At 46.9% G+C, this 18,126-nt stretch overlaps 1 protein-coding gene across 4 annotated transcripts in view; it reads left to right on the top strand.

The window, feature by feature from the left end:
• The window catches only part of FLNB (filamin B), a 164,849-nt gene that overhangs the window by 126,013 nt on the left and 20,710 nt on the right, over positions 1-18,126 (top strand). For 2 of the 4 annotated variants that reach the window (XM_055272427.2, XM_055272418.2), the window contains 12 exons: positions 946-1,102; positions 2,298-2,487; positions 4,599-4,846; positions 8,189-8,260; positions 8,981-9,083; positions 9,805-9,945; positions 12,285-12,413; positions 13,177-13,350; positions 14,562-14,720; positions 15,006-15,209; positions 16,212-16,364; positions 16,467-16,589. In XM_055272427.2, coding sequence (XP_055128402.2) covers positions 946-1,102; positions 2,298-2,487; positions 4,599-4,846; positions 8,189-8,260; positions 8,981-9,083; positions 9,805-9,945; positions 12,285-12,413; positions 13,177-13,350; positions 14,562-14,720; positions 15,006-15,209; positions 16,212-16,364; positions 16,467-16,589 — 1,853 coding nt within the window. The remainder of the gene's footprint in view (positions 1-945; positions 1,103-2,297; positions 2,488-4,598; positions 4,847-8,188; positions 8,261-8,980; positions 9,084-9,804; positions 9,946-12,284; positions 12,414-13,176; positions 13,351-14,561; positions 14,721-15,005; positions 15,210-16,211; positions 16,365-16,466; positions 16,590-18,126) is intronic. The other 2 variants (XM_055272436.2, XM_055272443.2) reach the window with 2 other exon arrangements.

Below are 18,126 nucleotides of genomic sequence, written 5' to 3'. Positions count from 1 at the left end.
CTTCACCTCTTGGAACAATCTCTAAGGGTTTTCTTTTCTTTTTTTAAAAAATCATGCCCCTTAAGATGAAAAACTTTCACCCATATCCCCTAACACATATTTTATATAGAGATAAGCATATTAGCTCTATCTATGTAGAAATATGTAATTTATAAATTACATTTGTATATTGCTTTACTAATATACCATGTACCATATGAAGCATACTAAATATAGAATAATTATAGATACAGAATATAGAATAAGATGAGATATAAATATTAAAACTGAAGTTCCAGTATTCTCTTTCCATTTGGTGACCATGATCTTAGTGTAACAAAAGTGGGCTAAATGTGTTTAACCCTTTGTTTCCCAAACTAATTTGTGAACACTTCCTCCCCAAACTATATATATCCCTTGGAACAGAGGTCCCCAACCCTTGGAGCGTGGACTGGTGTGGGTGCATGGCATGTTAGGAATTGGGCCGCACAGTGGTGGGTGAGCGATCATTACTGCCTGAGCTCCACCTCCTTTCAGATCAGCGGCTGCATTAGATTCTCATAGGAGTGCGAACCCTATTGTGAACTGCACGTGAGAGGGATCTAGATGGCGTACTCCTTATGAGAATCTAACGAGACTAATGCCTGATGATCTGAGGTGGAACAATTTTATCCTGAAAGCATTCCCCCACCACGCCCCCTGGTCTTCCACGAAACCAGTCCCTAGTGCCAAAAAGGTTGGGGACTGCTGCCTTGGAACACACTCAGGGCAAAACCAGTCTGTCATGTAATGGTTACTACCTCATGGTTGTAAATTTCTGCTGGACTTAGGCACCTTGACTAACTCACTATCTTATCTGCTGTAGAAACTCCTTTTTCCATCCCACTCTTATGTGTAAGAAAAGTCAGATGCAGCTGGGTTGACATGTATCTTTACTAACTAGGGTATGTGTGTGTGTCTATCAAGTCCCTTCAAGGTCAAGGTCCTTCCCACATATGATGCCAGCAAAGTGACCGCCAGTGGCCCCGGCCTTAGTTCCTATGGTGTGCCTGCCAGTCTACCTGTGGACTTTGCAATTGATGCCCGAGATGCCGGGGAAGGCCTGCTTGCTGTTCAAATAACGGTAACTTGGAGTTATTTTCTGAGCCAATTCTTAATCCTAAGACTTAATTTCTGGGCCAGATTTAAGAACAAGGGTTTCAGTAACCGATTTCTGACTCAATGCAAGTTGTTTGTTAGATTTTCCCAACAAAGAGTCAGTAAATGTGCAGAAGCATAAGCAGCTCGCCTGAGAGATTTGAGGGTGTAGCTCCAAGAACCACTTTTTGGTGAATTTTCATGTTTTTTTACTACATCTATTCCTATGTTTTTATTTTTATTTTTTTTAAAGATGGGGTTTCACCACGTTGCCCAATCTGGTCTTGAACTCTCTTGGACTCAAGCAATCTGCCTGCCTCAACCTCCCAAAGTGCTGGGATTGCAGGCATGAGACACTGTGCCCGTCCCCTATGTTTTTATTTTTAAATGTTTTAAATTACTCTTTGGATCAGTTAAGACTAAGTTATGCTGCATATCACAGTAAACCTTAAAATAAGAGTGGCTGAAGCCACTTCCTTGTTAAGGAAGCCCAGGTTAAGCCACCTGGGTGCCCTGCAGCTCACCAAGGAAGTCAGCTCCATCTCTCTGCTCCTCTACCTAGCATGTGACTTCTGTCCTTAAGGTCTCTTCTTGGACCACAAGGCTGCCAGTGCTCTGGCCATCACATCCACGTGGCAGACCAGAAGGAGGAAGAAAGAAGGGAAAAAGGGGTCCTCCCAGCTCAGTTGGCTCTCTTAAGCAGCCCTGCCAAAAGTCCATCATAGACTTCCATTCCCTTCTGATTTGTCGGGGGTTGGTCACAAGTCACATTACCTAGTGGCAATGATGCTAGGAAGTGGAGTCCCATCTTCTGGGAGCGGTGCACCTAGCTAAGAGTTACGGTCCTGTTAATAAAGAGAAAAGGGAGACTGGATGCGGTGGTGTGTGAGCAGAAGCCTCTGCCTCCTCCCCTCCCTACATTTCAGAGGATTTCGAGCTAGAACACTCTTGGTTCACCTGACAAGAAAATTACTAAAAATTGGCCATGTCTGTCGTGGTGTTAAAGGGATCTGTGACCCTCTACTCTCCTTACCAAAAAACAAAACAAAACTAGATTGTATTAAGCCATCAATTCTGTCTCTTTCCACTAGAGGCACTAATAGGAAAATATGTCAAGGTTTTCCATGAATGTTTTCTACATCTTGACAACATCCTAAATAGCATTTCTCTATGATCCACAGGACCAAGAAGGAAAACCCAAAAGAGCCATTGTCCATGACAATAAAGATGGCACATATGCTGTCACCTACATCCCCGACAAGACTGGGCGCTATATGATTGGGGTCACCTACGGGGGTGATGACATCCCACTTTCTCCTTATCGCATCCGAGCCACACAGACGGGTGATGCCAGCAAGTGCCTGGCCACGGGTGAGTACAGGGCATCTCAAGGTCAGGGGCACAGGCTTTGCAATCAGAAAGCGGGCTGTAGCCCTTCTCTGTGACTTACAAGCTACATGATCTGGGCACGTTGCTCAACCTCACTGAACTTCAGTTTGACATAGATTGAAGCTCTTTGTTTTTATTTGGAGAACATTTAGATCCAAGAAGCTCTTCTAAGGAACAGAGACTGTTTTGCAGGGTTACTGCAAAGATTAGATGAGGTCAGGCGTGAAAAATGCTTAGCACGGTGCCAGATACATAACTATTATTATATGCTTTTGAAGTGTTGAGAACCCAACTCTGATGGCTGCTCCCATGAAAAGCAGCACATTTCTGCCTTTTATGAGTAGATAGTTACTCAGGTTTCATTCAAGAGCATTTCAGGTCAGCATTAGAGAAACATATTTAAGGATCTAGGTTTTTTCATCATGCATGTGTAAAGCTCTCAGGAATTCTCCATGAATATTTGAGCATCACAGTTTCTTTGGTTTCTTTCTTTTTTTTTTTCCTCCTTTTTCCTTCAGTTTCTAAGACACAACTATTGACTGTTACAGGCCTTTTTTTTTTTTTTTTTTTTTTTGAGATGGAGTCTTGCTCTGTTGCCCAGGCTAGAGTGCAGTGATGCAATCTCAGCTCACTGCAGCCTCAGCCGCCTGAGTAGCTGGGACCGCAGGTGCCCGCCACCATGCCCAGCTAAGTTTTGTATTTTTAGTGGAGACAGGGTTTCACCATAATTGGCCAGACTGGTCTCAAACTCCTGGCCTCAAGTGATCCTCCCTCCTCGGCTTCCCAAAGTGCTGGGATTACAGGTGTGAGCCACCGTGCCCGGCCAGCCTTTCAGTTTTTAAGAACAGCCCTTGGGCAGCTCAGTGCTGCTGCTCAAGCAGATTTTAAAACGTGAATCCCCATCTCTAAAATGAGACAGATTTACTTCTTTTTAAATAAGAAGACTAAACACAGGACCACCCTTGATGTGTTCTGTTTCTCTCATAGCCCATCTTTTTTTGAATGGAGAAAATCTGCGCTTTCACGGCAAGGTTGTGAATTGCTCAGTGTGGCCCTTTTTGGCTCACCCATGGCAAAAAATGGAGAAATTTTGGAATGCTGGCCAATCCACCACCTCCTAGGTCTATGCAGCTGCCAGCGACAACCAGATCATCTTTACTAATTGATGGCATGTTAACGTTGGATGGGGACTTCCAACGTTAACAGGGACTTGCAGGCCCTGTTTCCTCTCCCAGCTTGGGCAGAATCCAGAGCTCAATACTTGCCTTTTGGCCACACCTCTGGGTCTGTCATTCAGGGCCTTCCACAGATTGACTCCAGTCTTCTCTTCCACTACTCCCTGAACAAACTGTTCTTGCCACCCTCCCTATTACTCCTATGCACTTGGCTCATATTTGCCAATGTGCTTTTAGTTCATGCTTTTCTGCATTTCCTAGTGTATGGATCCTGTGTAAAGGGGCACCAGAAATCAGAGAGAGACTGGTCATTGGGGAGAGGTTGCAAGTCTCCCTTAGCTAACAGCACCCATCCTTCAGGGTTCAGCCATGTTTCCTTTCTTTAGGAAGCCTTCTGCCAATGTGGCAACCCTGGGATATAAATTCTTAGGACCTTTGCCTAGATATGCTGCCAGAGACTTCCCTGAGGAACGGTTTGTTATTTTTTCTGTAACTTAGTTCCTCTTCAGCATTTCCACGGCAGTTGGAACTGTCATTCTTGGTGCCTGGCCCTGTTAACATCTTGAGAGCAGGGACTGTGTCTTGCCCATGTTTGTGTGTACCTGGCGCTTAAGAAAATGCCCAATATGTTTGCTGTTGAAAGTTGACCTTCATTGCCATACCTTTAAATGCTGGCAAACCCAGGCTAACCTTTAGTCAACACTCAGAGCTTACAGATGCTCCTTATTTAGTAAGTAATTGTTGAAGTAACCCTTTGAGCAACACCTGATCGGGGAATCTTTGGGATATCCCTCTGAATGGCAGCAGTTGGAGGCCTAACATTTACAGGCACAGACAGCATGGATGGGTGTGATTTGTTCTTGGGCCTCCAGGACGTGTGTCCATACTTCCATTCTCTTCCCCTGAACTCTTCTCCAGGTCCTGGAATCGCCTCCACTGTGAAAACTGGCGAAGAAGTAGGCTTTGTGGTTGATGCCAAGACTGCCGGGAAGGGGAAAGTGACCTGCACGGTTCTGACCCCAGATGGCACTGAGGCTGAGGCCGATGTCATTGAGAATGAAGATGGAACTTACGACATCTTCTACACAGCTGCCAAGCCGGGCACATATGTGATCTATGTGCGCTTCGGTGGTGTTGATATTCCTAACAGCCCCTTCACTGTCATGGTAAGGAAAATTCCTTCTCCAGAGCATGCTGTTATTGGTGGAAACTGTAACCGCTGCCGTTTGTTGAACCCTGACTAGGATATCCTCTTCCACCTTTTTTTTCCTTTGGAAAAAAATTTGTTAAGCAGTCGTGACCTTGTAGGGTCCCAGAGTAATCTCTAGAAACTCAGAGACTCTTTGGCTCTAAGGGTTTTTAGGGAATCTTACTGGCCACCAGGGTGTCTATCATAATAAGGGACTTGGGCAATATCCTGGCCTAAGCCCAGGCGTTTTGAGAGATAACTCCTCAGAAAAACGCACCTTTATGAAAATGTTTCTACATAAAACATGACAGGTTTTTAACCTGCCAGCTCTTCCTTCTTCCATCTTCATGGCCATTCTCCATGGCTGGAGGAGAGAGCTTCCTGATGCTGTTTTGTCTAGAGACTTGATTCTGATATCCCAGGACTCAAAGTACCTCCACTTGTGTTTTGGAAAGATTCACACTTTATGTATGTGGGGGAAATACCTTGTCTTTTGCAGCTAGGAACATCTGGAATAAAAGGAGGAAACCATTATGCAAATACCTGGGTTAGTGAATGACCAAGGTCTTTCATTTTCAATTCTGAGTGACTTATAGATCTTCCTCTGATTATTTATTTTTATTATTGCATAATAAATCTTCTTCTGAATATTCTTCAACCAGGAAAGGGGTTAGAAACCTTGGGGACATTACTTCATTGAACACACAAAACCAAGCATCGTTGGCTTTTTTACAAATGAAGCGTGCTTGGTCTAGACAGACACCAAACACCATGCTGTCATCCTCACTGGTGTCCTTTGATATTGTGATCAGCAGCCGCACTTGACCAGAAGGTTCATAGGCCCTTAATGACCTGGCCTTGTGCACAGCCTACAAAGCACCTTCTAATTATTTCATTTTGTGCAGCAATGGAGAGGTGCATGAAGACTCCATTCCAAACTCCAAAGCTCAGGGACTTTCTTCCAAACAGTCTATACTCTGTCACAGTATTATTCCCTTCTGTCAACGTCTGTTTATCTGTAAACAGCATGCCAGAGATCTGGAGGCTCTTTTATGTCTCGAGTATGTAAACACTTGTCAACTTTTGACATTGTTCATTTAAGAGTGCTTTTCTCCTGTAGGAAGAAAGAAATACAGCTGGGAAGTTGATGTCCTTATTCACAGAGAAGGGTACCAGTTGTAGTTTTCAGAATCTGTTTTTAGCCCATAGTGAGTTTTATCTGGTTGTTAGAATTAGGTGGAAGGAGGCAAGAGCAGCCAAGCACTGAGCAGTGGTCATGGGCCTGCTGGTGCAATGAGTTGGGGGTAAGAGAAGACCATATTGGGAAGGTCTAAGTGAGAAAGTCAGAGTAAAAAAATTGAGGACGCTTTTTGCAGAAGTGGAGGCTTCCAAACTCAGTAAGAATAAGTGTCTTCTAGCCCCTGAATACACACAAAGCAAGAATACTTTGTGTTTACCCACTGTCCCCTGACCACTGCTGAAGGCAGAAAGGGACGATTACCCACAGTACCTACAGTACCTGGTTTGGGTCTTTGTTCTCTCATTCCAGGGAGAGAACCTTAACTAGGTGGACTGACTGACTGTTCATTGGCTTTGGTTGGGTAGATTCCCTGCTTCTCTCTGTAAGTTTGAGGACAAAAAAGGACACCGACCAGCACTGCAGTCATAGCAAATGTCTCAAGGAGACCCACAGGGTGGTTTAATCAAATACACTGCTCACACACAGCACATGGAGTCATGGACAAACAGCTTAACTGCCCATTGTCTTTGAGAAGTCCTGGACCAAAGGCCGTAGCTCAGCCATTGAAAGATCTTCCTTCTGACTGATATGTCCCCTGCATAGCTCCAACCTGTGCAGGCAGAGGATAGCGCTGTTCCAAATGTAGCTCACAGAGCTGCCTTTGCCTTTCTGCAGATCCCAAGATACACACAAAGCAGTTAACATGGGTACATAGGCCTTCCTCTGTAGGGGAGGCCTTCTGATTCTTATTCTTTCTTATGGCGGAAGAGGGTGTTGAGAGGGGTTCCCTTGCTGTTGGTTCCGTTAAATCAGGAGCATTAAATCTTTTTTTTTTTTTTTTTTTTTTGAGACAGAATCTCACTCTGTCACCCAGGCTGGAGTGCAGTGGTGCAATCTCAGCTCTCTGCAACCTCCACCTCCTGGGTTCAAGCAATTCTCCTGCCTCAGCCTCCCGAGTAGCTGGGATTATAGGCACCCGCCACCACGCCTGGCTATTTTTTGTATATTTATTAGAGACGGGGTTTCACCATGTTGGCCAGGCTGGTAACTCCTGACCTCCAGTGATCCACCTGCCTTGGCCTCCCAAAGTGCTGGGATTACTGGCGTGAGCCACTGCGCCCAGCCAGGAGCATTAAATCTAAGATTTGTTGAAAATGAATTTATAAAAAACTTTAAAAACATTAACTGCTGAGCATGGTGGCTCACGCCTGAAATCTCAGCACTTTGGGAGGCCAAGGTGAGAGGGTTGCTGGAGCCCAGGAGTTTAAGACCAGCCTGGACAATGCAGTGAGACCCCATCTCTACCAACAAAATAGTAATAATTAGCCTGGTGTGGTGGTGCACGCCTCTAGTCCCAACTACTCAGCAGGCTGAGGTGGGAGGATCACCTGAGCCCAGAAGTTTGAGACTGTAGTAAGCTGAGATTGCGCCACTGCACTCCAGCCTGGATGACAGAGCAAAACTCTGCCTCAAAAAAAAATTAAATAATTAACCACAGTAGACATTTATCAAGTAAAAAAAGAACTTCTTCCTAATTCTGTGCTGCAGAGATGCCTTGTGTTAGTTTTTACCTGCTTACACTTCACACACCTCACTTTCATGCCTGGGGTCACACCGTACATACTGCTTTCGCACCTTGCTTCCTTACCTCAGTGTGCAATAGTTACCCTTACATATTGATTCATTGGACCTGACTGTCATGTTCCACTGGACAGACTCACCAGAATTTATTTGACCAAACCCCTTCTAGATGGACATTAGGTTGCTTTAGTTTTGCACGACCACAGACGGCACCAGTCAAGGTCCTTACACACATCAGTTAACTATGGAGCCTCCCGCCCGCGTAGGTCTGCGTGCTAGAAGCAGGGTTGTGGGCTCACAGGGCATGCGCATCTGACAGTTGAAGAGAGGACACCAACTGCCTTCCAAAAGGGCAGTAAGAAAGTGTCCTTCGCTACAGTGAGTGGCTCACTGCAGTTCAAGATGGAGCAGTGGGGGAAGCAGCTCTGTGGTGGTAGAGTCTACTGAGTGTATCCTTCCAGTATGGTTCCCAACTAATCTCCATTTGCCACTGACCAGGCCACAGATGGGGAAGTCACAGCCGTGGAGGAGGCACCGGTAAATGCATGTCCCCCTGGATTCAGGCCCTGGGTACAATTTTGGTTTTTTCCTTTTTGTGTTTCTGTGTTTACTCAGGCTTCATTTCAGAAAATCTGCCATCTGCTTCTGGGATTGCTTAAGCCCTGTGGGTGTCCTGGTCATTGGTGTGCCCCTCACTGATCAGCCCATCACGATGATCCTTGCTTTTTCTGTAATAAGATCACCTTTGCGTCACCATCCGTGCTCCACGAATCACCAGCCGTCGTGTCTGTGATCACGCTCGGTGCAGTTTGTCTCCGTGTTTAAAGAGAAAGACAGACAACTGTCTGCAGCCCTCCTGCTGCCTCTCAAAGCCGCCACTTGCACATTCAGTTTCTGTTCAGGGGGAAAGCCACCCACTGCTACTCTCTGCCACTTAAAATGCACCTTCTTTTCCAGGCCACAAGCAACTAAACCTTTCCAGATGGAGCCTCTTGGGACTCATAGACATTGCTTTCTCTCACTTTTCCACTTTCCCATGGGCGCTGCTGGGAATTTTACAAACAGACTCCCGAGTGTTTGCTAACAGTTGGTCAGCATGACTTCTCCAGTCCCTCAGGTTCTACCCTGGGTCTGGAGCCACTTAGACAAAGCCCATACCACAATGGGCAGCCACATTCCCAAATCCCAGCCTCACTGGCTTGCAGAATTCCCAGCAGCTCTACCCCCTGTAGCTTCACCAGCTCCTGCTGTTGTCTGCTTTACCCAGTGACCACTGCCTTCTGTTTTTAGGTGACCGAAGAGGCCTATGTCCCAGTGAGTGATATGAACGGCCTGGGATTTAAGCCTTTTGACCTGGTCATTCCGTTTGCTGTCAGGAAAGGAGAAATCACTGGTAAGCACTTGCCATGAAGGCCGTCTCATTCTCACTTGCTCTCACGAGCTTCCCAGAATGGTGCTGGGGAGGTGTGTCCACTGTCCCCCGGACCCGGGCTCCTTACCCAGGGTCACGAGTTCTTGGTCTCGGGTGTTGGGCCGTGGGCTCCTGAAACTACAGAATATGCCACGTGTGTGTTTCTCTGAAGAAGTGGCTCACTGACAACTTGCATTACTTTCTTGAGTGGGCCCATGATTCTCTCTAGGTTAAGAACTGCTGTTTTTAGATACCTCATGACTGTCGGGTTCCTGTTTGCCACTTTTTCCTGCCTTCTCTTATTTGACATTTCCAGATGTGACTTTGACACTGAGTCTGTCTTAACAGGAGTTCCTTTCTCCCCTCAGCCTCTTTTCAATGGCCTGCTTCTCTTTGGCTTGATGCTCTACGTATCCAGCTGGTTTCATGGTCTTCTCAAGTCCTTTCTGAGCTTGATTTTGCCAATTGTAGAAAACTCTTTAAGAGTTGTCTGCTATGTTTTGTGGAAGCCAAGTGGAACTGGAAAAACAAAAAAAGAAAAGAGCAAATGGTCTCTCCCATTGTGGGACTTGAATGTTTTAGGCAGCAATGGATGTTCTTGGCTCTGGAAACCTTTATTTTGAATACATCTGTGCCTTGGGCTCTGCTTCTCTGGGGAAGGTTGCTGGTGGGTTTCATTGCCCCATCTCTCTGTGCTCCATAGGAGAGGTCCACATGCCTTCTGGGAAGACAGCCACACCTGAGATTGTGGACAACAAGGACGGCACGGTCACTGTTAGATATGCCCCCACTGAGGTCGGGCTCCATGAGATGCACATCAAATACATGGGCAGCCACATCCCCGGTAAGCTGAGCTCAGCAGGCCCAGCAGGGCTCCACCATTCAGGGGCATCCGGGCAGCCTGCAGATGCTCCTCAGCTGCTGTGCAGGGAGTGGCTCTCGGCAGCAGGCTGGGGAATGCAGCATTGGCACCCCTGCAAAACCAAACAGTCTGGGACCCTAGCAGGTCCAGCTGATTTCTGGAGGGGATGATGTAGCTCAGTGTCTTGGGTCACAATGCAGGCCTTTGGGTGTGTGATCGTTATCTTTGTCACTACCCCGAGTGTGGCCAGAGGTCAAGCTGGGAGAAAAATAGGAGGCATGTTGAGGGACTTTCTAGCCTGGCCTGCAGAACCCTGTGTGGCCTGGGGGCTTGGGGCCAGGTCAGAGGCGGAAGAAGAGGACCAGCAGCCCTGGAAGAAGAGGACCAGCAGCCCTTGACAAGGGAAGCCAGCCCAGGTTTCATGGGTCACCAACCAGCACAGTGTCACCAGTTCACTCTTTCTTTTTGTAGTTGTTTAAAGATTTGTTTTTTAATTTAGTATTTTGAATAGGTAACACATTCTCATGGTTCAAAAATAAAAATGATACGGAGAAAGGTTTCCTTCCTACCCATATCCTCCATCTGCCCTCTCCTTGAACTAGACTATCATAAATTTTTGTATGTTTGATTTCAGAGTTTCAGGGTTTTATTTTTTATTTTTTTGTGGAGATAGGGTCTCACTATGTTGCCCAGATTGGTCTCAGACTCCTGTCCTCAAGCAGACCTCCCGCCTTTGTCTCCTAAAGTGTTGGGATAACAGGCATGAGCCGTCACACCTGGCCAATTTCAGAGTATTTTTAAGACTCTCCATGCAAATGGAAATACAGATATATAAGCGAGTGTCTTCCCAGCCTTCCCTCATGTGGACGAACCATTACATATTTGACCATTTCCCTATTGGAGGGCATTTTGATTCTTCCTGCCCTTGCTGTCCCCAGTCTTGCTGCAGCAAGTCTACTTTTCCCCTAGTCACCTCACACTCACAAAGATGTATCTGTGAGATTTAGTTACCAGAGGAGGCAATGCTAGGGCCCCAGTGCAGGCATCTATGATTTTGACAGATCTTGCCAAATTGCCCTTCACAGGGGCTGTTGCAGTTCACACGCCCTCCAGCCATGGAGAAGAGCACCTTCTTTTCCACAAAATTCGCCAGTAGAATATGGTATCAAATTTTTGGATCTTTGCCAGTCTGATGGTTGGAAAGAAACAGAATCTCAGCGTTGCTTTATTTGTATTGCTCTTGTGAATGAGACCACACAACTTTCCATATGTCTGTTTGTATTTCTTTTTCTGTGAACTGAACATTTGGATCCACGGCCTGTTTTTCTATTTGGTTTTTGGCCTTTGTTATATAGTTTCTAAGAGCAATGTAAACATTGGAGAGATTAGCCCTTTGTGGTAGGAGTTGCAAATATTTCTCTGAGATTGGCATTTGCTTTAGTTGTCTGTATGTAATATTGGTTTAAAGCAAAAATGTATTATCTGCTTCTATTTAAATATTCTAAAGCGGCAGATGGAGAGAGAGGAAAAAATGTCTTTCTCACATCTGCCATCCACTTCCACTACTGGTGTGAGTTGTGTATCTTTTCAGATGTTTCTGTCTGTATCTACAAACATATATATAATTTTATTCTATTTTGTTTTAAAGGAATAGCATAATGGTATTCATAGTTTATAGCAACTTGCTTTTTTTCTTTTTAATGCATCATATTATGGATAATTTCTCAAGTTAGTAAACATGGGTCTTCCTCACTCTTTTTAATGGCCCATGAGTAGATCAGCATTTATTTAACCGGTCCTCTGTTGTGAACACTTAGGTCTTTTCCTGACGTGCACCCGAACGCTGCAGAAATGAAAGTGCTTACATAGGGCTAGGAGTTGGGGTGGGCAGGGAAGACCGCTGACCGCTGTGGGGTTGATTCCTTACAGGTTGAATGGCATGAGCAAATGGCCTTCCAAAAGCCCTTTCCACTTACCTTCCCTCTGGCCATGGGTCCTTTCACCACCCAGTGCAAAAGTTTCTTCCTTATTTGTCAGGTTGGGCTGGATTACCTTACCTTAGCCCCCTTCCTCATCTGGAGCAGCCTCCAGGATTGTTTTTCTTATGTTGTGATTGAAGGAATAATACTGCGTAGACCCTCTCTGATGTCCTAGGATGGCGGGGGACGGGAGGTGCATGTGCGTCTCTTTCTGTCTCTTCATGCCTCTGCTTAGGAGGCGCCAGACCCGTAGAGAGGTGAGCGTCAAGATGCCAGTTGTCCAGTGTCTTTATTCACCCCCTTAATGAGCACCAATTTTGTTTGTGTCCTTTGTAAACCCAGAGAGCCCACTCCAGTTCTACGTGAACTACCCCAACAGTGGAAGCGTTTCTGCATACGGTCCAGGCCTCGTGTATGGAGTGGCCAACAAAACTGCCACCTTCACCATCGTCACGGAGGATGCAGGAGAAGGTACTGTGTGGTTTACGTGTTTATATGCCTCCAGCTGTCCATTCGGAGGGTGAAGTGGACACGGTTCCGGGGTGGCTTTTAAAAGTGAGACAATTGAATGGTAGTATTTGTCTTGTCTTTTCTCTTGTGTAAATTTGTTTCTTCTGTAGAGCTGCTTCGTCTTCTACCCAGACAGACATTTTTGAAGTCCTTTGTGTTCTAATTGAAATCAGATTCATGCTATGAAATACTTTATGTGACTTGTCTGGAATTTAAGTGTGTTTTGGTTGGTGATGTTTTTGTTCTTTTTGCACATGTATCCACAAGACCACATGACTTACTGAGTGGCTCTTTTTGATAAAGCCCATTCCCGTGGTATTCATGGATACTCCCAAATCTGTGGTTCTAATGGGATTTCCGTGATGGCAGCCAGTGCCTGATGGGCAGGGACAATCCACCTCTGCCCTCCACCGCCCACGATCTCCTATGTGTAATTGACGCACACGGCTCCTTCCTTTTCTCATCCCATGCATCCTGAGAGTAGAGAGAGCTCCAGGGTTACTTGCAGTGAAGAACTCAGATGTTTGGGGTTTCTTCTCAGTGGGTGTTTTTACCACGTGGACTGCTTCATTCTGACAGATGTCCCTTTGCCCACAGCTCACGTGGAGTACGTCAGTCCATTGTCCCCAGCACCAGGGCTGCCCTGGATGAGTTGTTAAAAGGAAACTCTTAAAACAAGGCAACTCTCTCCCTAACACCCCTGCATCCCTGTTCCCACTTGTAGGTGGTCTGGACTTGGCTATTGAGGGCCCCTCAAAAGCAGAAATCAGCTGCATTGACAATAAAGATGGGACATGCACAGTGACCTACCTGCCCACTCTGCCAGGAGACTACAGCATTCTGGTCAAGTACAATGACAAGCACATCCCTGGCAGCCCCTTCACAGCCAAGATCACAGGTAGGGTTGTCTGGCTTCTGGGGGCTTCCTCGTGGGAAGTATGGCGGCCCCTGACTGCCACCCTCCTTATCGGACCACAGGCAGCAGGCTAGACGTCTCTTTGAGTTTAGGTTTCATGGAGACTTGTTGAGGAGGAGCAGGGGATGGAATGCAGTTTTGGATTAGCTAAATTCTTCTCTTGCTGATAATCCGGGAAAATGCGAGAGCTAGTATTTGGAGCACACTTTTATTGTGCCAGTGTGACTCTAGTGTGCAAAGAGAAAGCTCTCAGATTGAGTATTCGAATCATACTTACTGCAATAGTGCATGAGGTGCATGAGCTTAGACATGCCCTTCAGCGTCACTACTAGGTAAGTTTTCTGCTATCCCTTTTACAGATGGGAAAACTGAGGCTTGGCAAGGTAGTGGTGTAGCCAAGTTCACATATAAGTAAACAGATCCAGGTTATGAAATGCCAAAGCCCATGCTCCTCACCTTGCTGTATTCAGGTTATGCTTTCAGTGGGTTATAAGGAAGATGCACAAGGCAGAGCCTGTTTCCCCACTGTGTTTAGACCTGTCTGTGAAGCAGCCAGTAGTACTGTGTGGAATGTGGTCATTGTTTACCTAGAAATGTCCACAGCCATGCCAGGCAGGTGTGAGGTGCCTTCAACTAACAAAAATTCCTATATTTTATTTTATTTTTGAGACAGACTCTCACTCTGTCACCCAGGCTGGAGTTTTAGTGGCGTGATCTCGGCTCACTGCAATCTCTACCTCCTGGGTTCAAGCGATTCTCCTGCCTCAGCCTCCCGAATAGCTGGGATTACAGCACCAACCACCACACCCAGCTTATTTTTGTATTTTTAATAGAGATGAAGTTTCACCATGTTGGTCAGGCTGGTCTTGAACTCCTGACCTCAAGTGATTCGTCTGCCTCAGCCTCTCAAAGTGTTGGGATTAGGCACCTGGCCCAAAGATTCCTTTAAAAGGTGGTCCATGAGGACTCAAGTCTCTGGGTCCTGCCAGCTCCTTGTCTTTGCTGCAAGCGGGCGTGAATCCCGTCATGCTTCATTGGTTGGGCCTACTCAGTGTTCAAGGCTCATTTTTTTTCACTTAACTTTGTGTAATTAGTTCTTGCCTGTTCATCCGTGAACAGCATATGGCATGGCAGCTCTGGGAAGCCGGGGTAACCACATGTAACGGGAGTCCTTTTTGGGGGATGTTTCCCAGATGACAGCAGGCGGTGCTCCCAGGTGAAGTTGGGCTCGGCCGCTGACTTCCTGCTCGACATCAGTGAGACTGACCTCAGCAGCCTGACGGCCAGCATTAAGGCCCCATCTGGCCGAGACGAGCCCTGTCTCCTGAAGAGGCTGCCCAACAACCACATTGGTGAGCTAGGCTACCCTTCCTGGCTGGAGCCAGGACATCTTGGGTGGGAGATGGGGACTCTTGCAGTCCTTTCTTGGGAAATGGGTAGCACAATGGAGTGTGATGTGATAAACCTGCTGAGTCACATGCACGATAAATGCCCAAGCGTATTTGTGCATTGTGATATCGACACTCTGGATTGTTGGATGTCAGGAAAAAGGTCATATTTCTATTTCTGAGAGTGTGTCTCTCTCCTGCTTCCTCTCTGCCATCCCCTTACAAACCCCAGTCTGTGTTCTGGTCCAGGCATCTCCTTCATCCCCCGGGAAGTGGGTGAACACCTGGTCAGCATCAAGAAAAATGGCAACCATGTGGCCAACAGCCCCGTGTCCATCATGGTGGTCCAGTCAGAGATCGGTGACGCCCGCCGAGCCAAAGTCTACGGCCGTGGCCTGTCAGAAGGCCGGACTTTCGAGATGTCTGACTTCATCGTGGACACAAGGGATGCAGGTCTGTGTGGTCCCAGGGGAGAGGCCCAGAGCTTGTGGGAACCGACTTATTTTGCTGAGGCAGCGTCATCTTTTCATCCTACCAACTCCTTTTCCTTCCTGAGCATCCTTCAAGCTATAGGTCCTGCTGCCTGCATTGTCTTTTATGCCTCATGACCATTGGCAAAAATGGGATTGTCTTTGTTTTTTAGATGATGAAACTGAGGCTCACAAGGTTTAGAGCCCCCTCCTCACTAGGATCTGAACCCAGAGCCACAACACCTCGCAAACCCCTGTTTTCTCATCTGCTCTCCCACCCTTGTTCTCAGCTTCCCAGCATCTCTCCAAGCAAAGAATGTTGGGCTGACTGGCCAAGACCATGGTCATCTGAGCAGAGCTTTTGTGGAAATGAGGCATCTCTTTCTGTTCTGTCTTTGCAATGGTTTGAGTTAGATTGTGTCTCTTCCAAGCTCACCACACCCCGGTGCCTCCAGTCATCTGCTTTCTTGAAGGATAGCCATGCTGGTGAATTCTAGATAAATTCTAACCCAGGGAAGAGGGCTGGAGAATTTCTGGTCCTGGTTGGGAGATACTCCCTGTTAAACCTTCGGATCTGCTGACCTAGTTGAGGTAGCCAGGGGCTATTTAAAAATTCAGAATCTCAGGTCTGGCTGTGGATAAACCCCTGAGGTGGTATGTGCAGTTCTTGGAGGCGTGAGGGCAGAAGGTCCTCCCCAGCAGTTTGCACAGGACACATCATCTATGGGATATTAGTAAATATTCTTAAGGAAAGGCTTCTGTGGTCAAAACCAGGTTCAGCAGGTTATTTCACTACGGGACTTCTCAGGAAGTACGCTTAACCTACTCATCCCCCTCTGGGCTCTGCAAACAAGGCCGCCATTGCTTTCTTTCTGCTATGTAGAAATACATTGAGGCGTAAGGGTAGGATGTCCTTTCTCCATTCATCGGGCTCCCTCTTCCTGAGGAGTTGCTGTCAGAACAGCCTGGGGCTGCTGTGTTGCAGGTTATGGTGGCATATCCTTGGCAGTGGAAGGCCCCAGCAAAGTGGACATCCAGACGGAGGACCTGGAAGATGGCACCTGCAAAGTCTCCTACTTCCCCACCGTGCCTGGGGTTTATATTGTCTCCACCAAATTCGCTGACGAGCACGTGCCTGGTATGTGCATTCCATTCCCCTCCAGGTGGGATGCTTGGGTTTTCTGTAAATGCTGTGCCTTTGCCTCTGGGCTGCTCACAGGAGCCTTCTTGGGTCTTGCAGGGAGCCCATTTACCGTGAAGATCAGCGGGGAGGGAAGAGTCAAAGAGAGCATCACCCGCACAAGTCGGGCCCCGTCCGTGGCCACTGTCGGGAGCATTTGTGACCTGAACCTGAAAATCCCAGGTGGGCGTTGGGGACTAGTGGAGGGGGGAAGCCTTGGCTCCAGCCTTCAGGGCAGCAGGTGCCTTTGGGAACCCAGTTTAGGCATGGCCCAGAACATAGTATCCAAGTCGACTGTGCTGACCTTTTCGTTTCACTTCATTTCATCATGTTCTTCTATGTTTATTTTCACAGAGGCTCATCCAAGAAAAATAAATGTTTACCTCGCTACCTTTTTCCTCTTCCAAATAAAAATAGCTTTATTGTGTCACATGGGGGAAACGTAGATAATGCTTTTAGATTTTTAGATTTACTATCTGTCAGACAGAATCATGTCAGTGAAAGAACTGGCCCTGCCGATGCCAGTGTCTGGAAGTATTTAAGAGGTGGCAGCCCAGCGGCATCCTTCTAGTATTTCTCTTTCATTCCTGAAATTAGAACGAGGGCTGTGCTGCAGATCTCACTGGGCCACATCTAGCCCTTTGGTGGTGAATTGTTCCTCATGGGCCCCAATTAGGCAGTCAACAGGTCACACGGTCTGTCTGAAATGTGTCCCAAATTCTTTCTATAAAGAATCCTTCCAGAGAGAAGTCACTGTGAGTGAAAGTTTTGAGGCTCCTCTGCCCAGAAGTTGGCATGTCCTGTGGAATTGCACAAATTCTACAGAGAAGGGAAATCTAAATCGTCTTCAGATGTGTTGCGAGCTCTGGAGAGGGGTTGTCTTTCTACGCTGCGTCTCCCATCCTTCCTAACGTGTCACGGAGCTGTCGACTCCGCCTTCTTGGCTTTAGTTAATGGGTTCTTCTTGTGTAGTCACATCAACGTCAGGTCACATGGGAATGTGGTAAAGCCTCATTACTGTAGAGTTCAGACATGATCACTTAAAAAGAGCTTTACTGGGCCGGGCACGGTGGCTCACTCCTATAATCCCAGCACTTTGGGAGGCCGAGGCAGGCAGATCACCTGAGGTCGGGAGTTCGAGACCAGCCTGGCTAACATAACAAAACTCTATCTCTTCTAAAAATACAAAAATTAGCAGGGTGTGGTGGCGGGCACCTGTAATCCCACCTACTCAGGAGGCTGAGGCACAAGAATTGCGTGAACCTGGGAGGTGGAGGTTGCAGTGAGCTGAAATTGCACCACTGCACTCCAGCCTGGGTGACAAAGTGAGACTCTTTCTCAAAAAAAAAAAAAAAAGCTGCACTGATCATTTGTGGTCATAAACAGTTTGTGTGCCTCAAGGTGGAGGGAGGAAGCGTCACCTCCAAGAGAGAGCCTGGTTCACATCTTAGGTGCAGAGTTGGACCCTGGCTGCCCCGTCCTCACAGCCATGTGTGCTCACTTTCCAGTCACATCGGTGTACTCATCCACTGTTTTCGTGGGCATCTTCCCACCTCAAAAAATAGACATCCGCATCATCTCTTTCATGACCCTGATAAAATGCCATTTCATTCAGTGGAACTGTTGGTGATAGAAAAAGAGAGATTCCATTTCATGTCTAGATGCATCAACCTTCGTTACTCAACTCTGTGCCTCAGCTCCCATCATCAGGGCTGCTCTG

The sequence above is a fragment of the Symphalangus syndactylus genome, chromosome 1, assembly GCF_028878055.3.
Source record: "Symphalangus syndactylus isolate Jambi chromosome 1, NHGRI_mSymSyn1-v2.1_pri, whole genome shotgun sequence".
NCBI classification, from domain to species: domain Eukaryota; kingdom Metazoa; phylum Chordata; class Mammalia; order Primates; family Hylobatidae; genus Symphalangus; species Symphalangus syndactylus.
The sequence above is the reverse complement of the archived record's forward strand: the minus strand, read 5'-3'. Positions and strand labels throughout refer to the sequence as shown.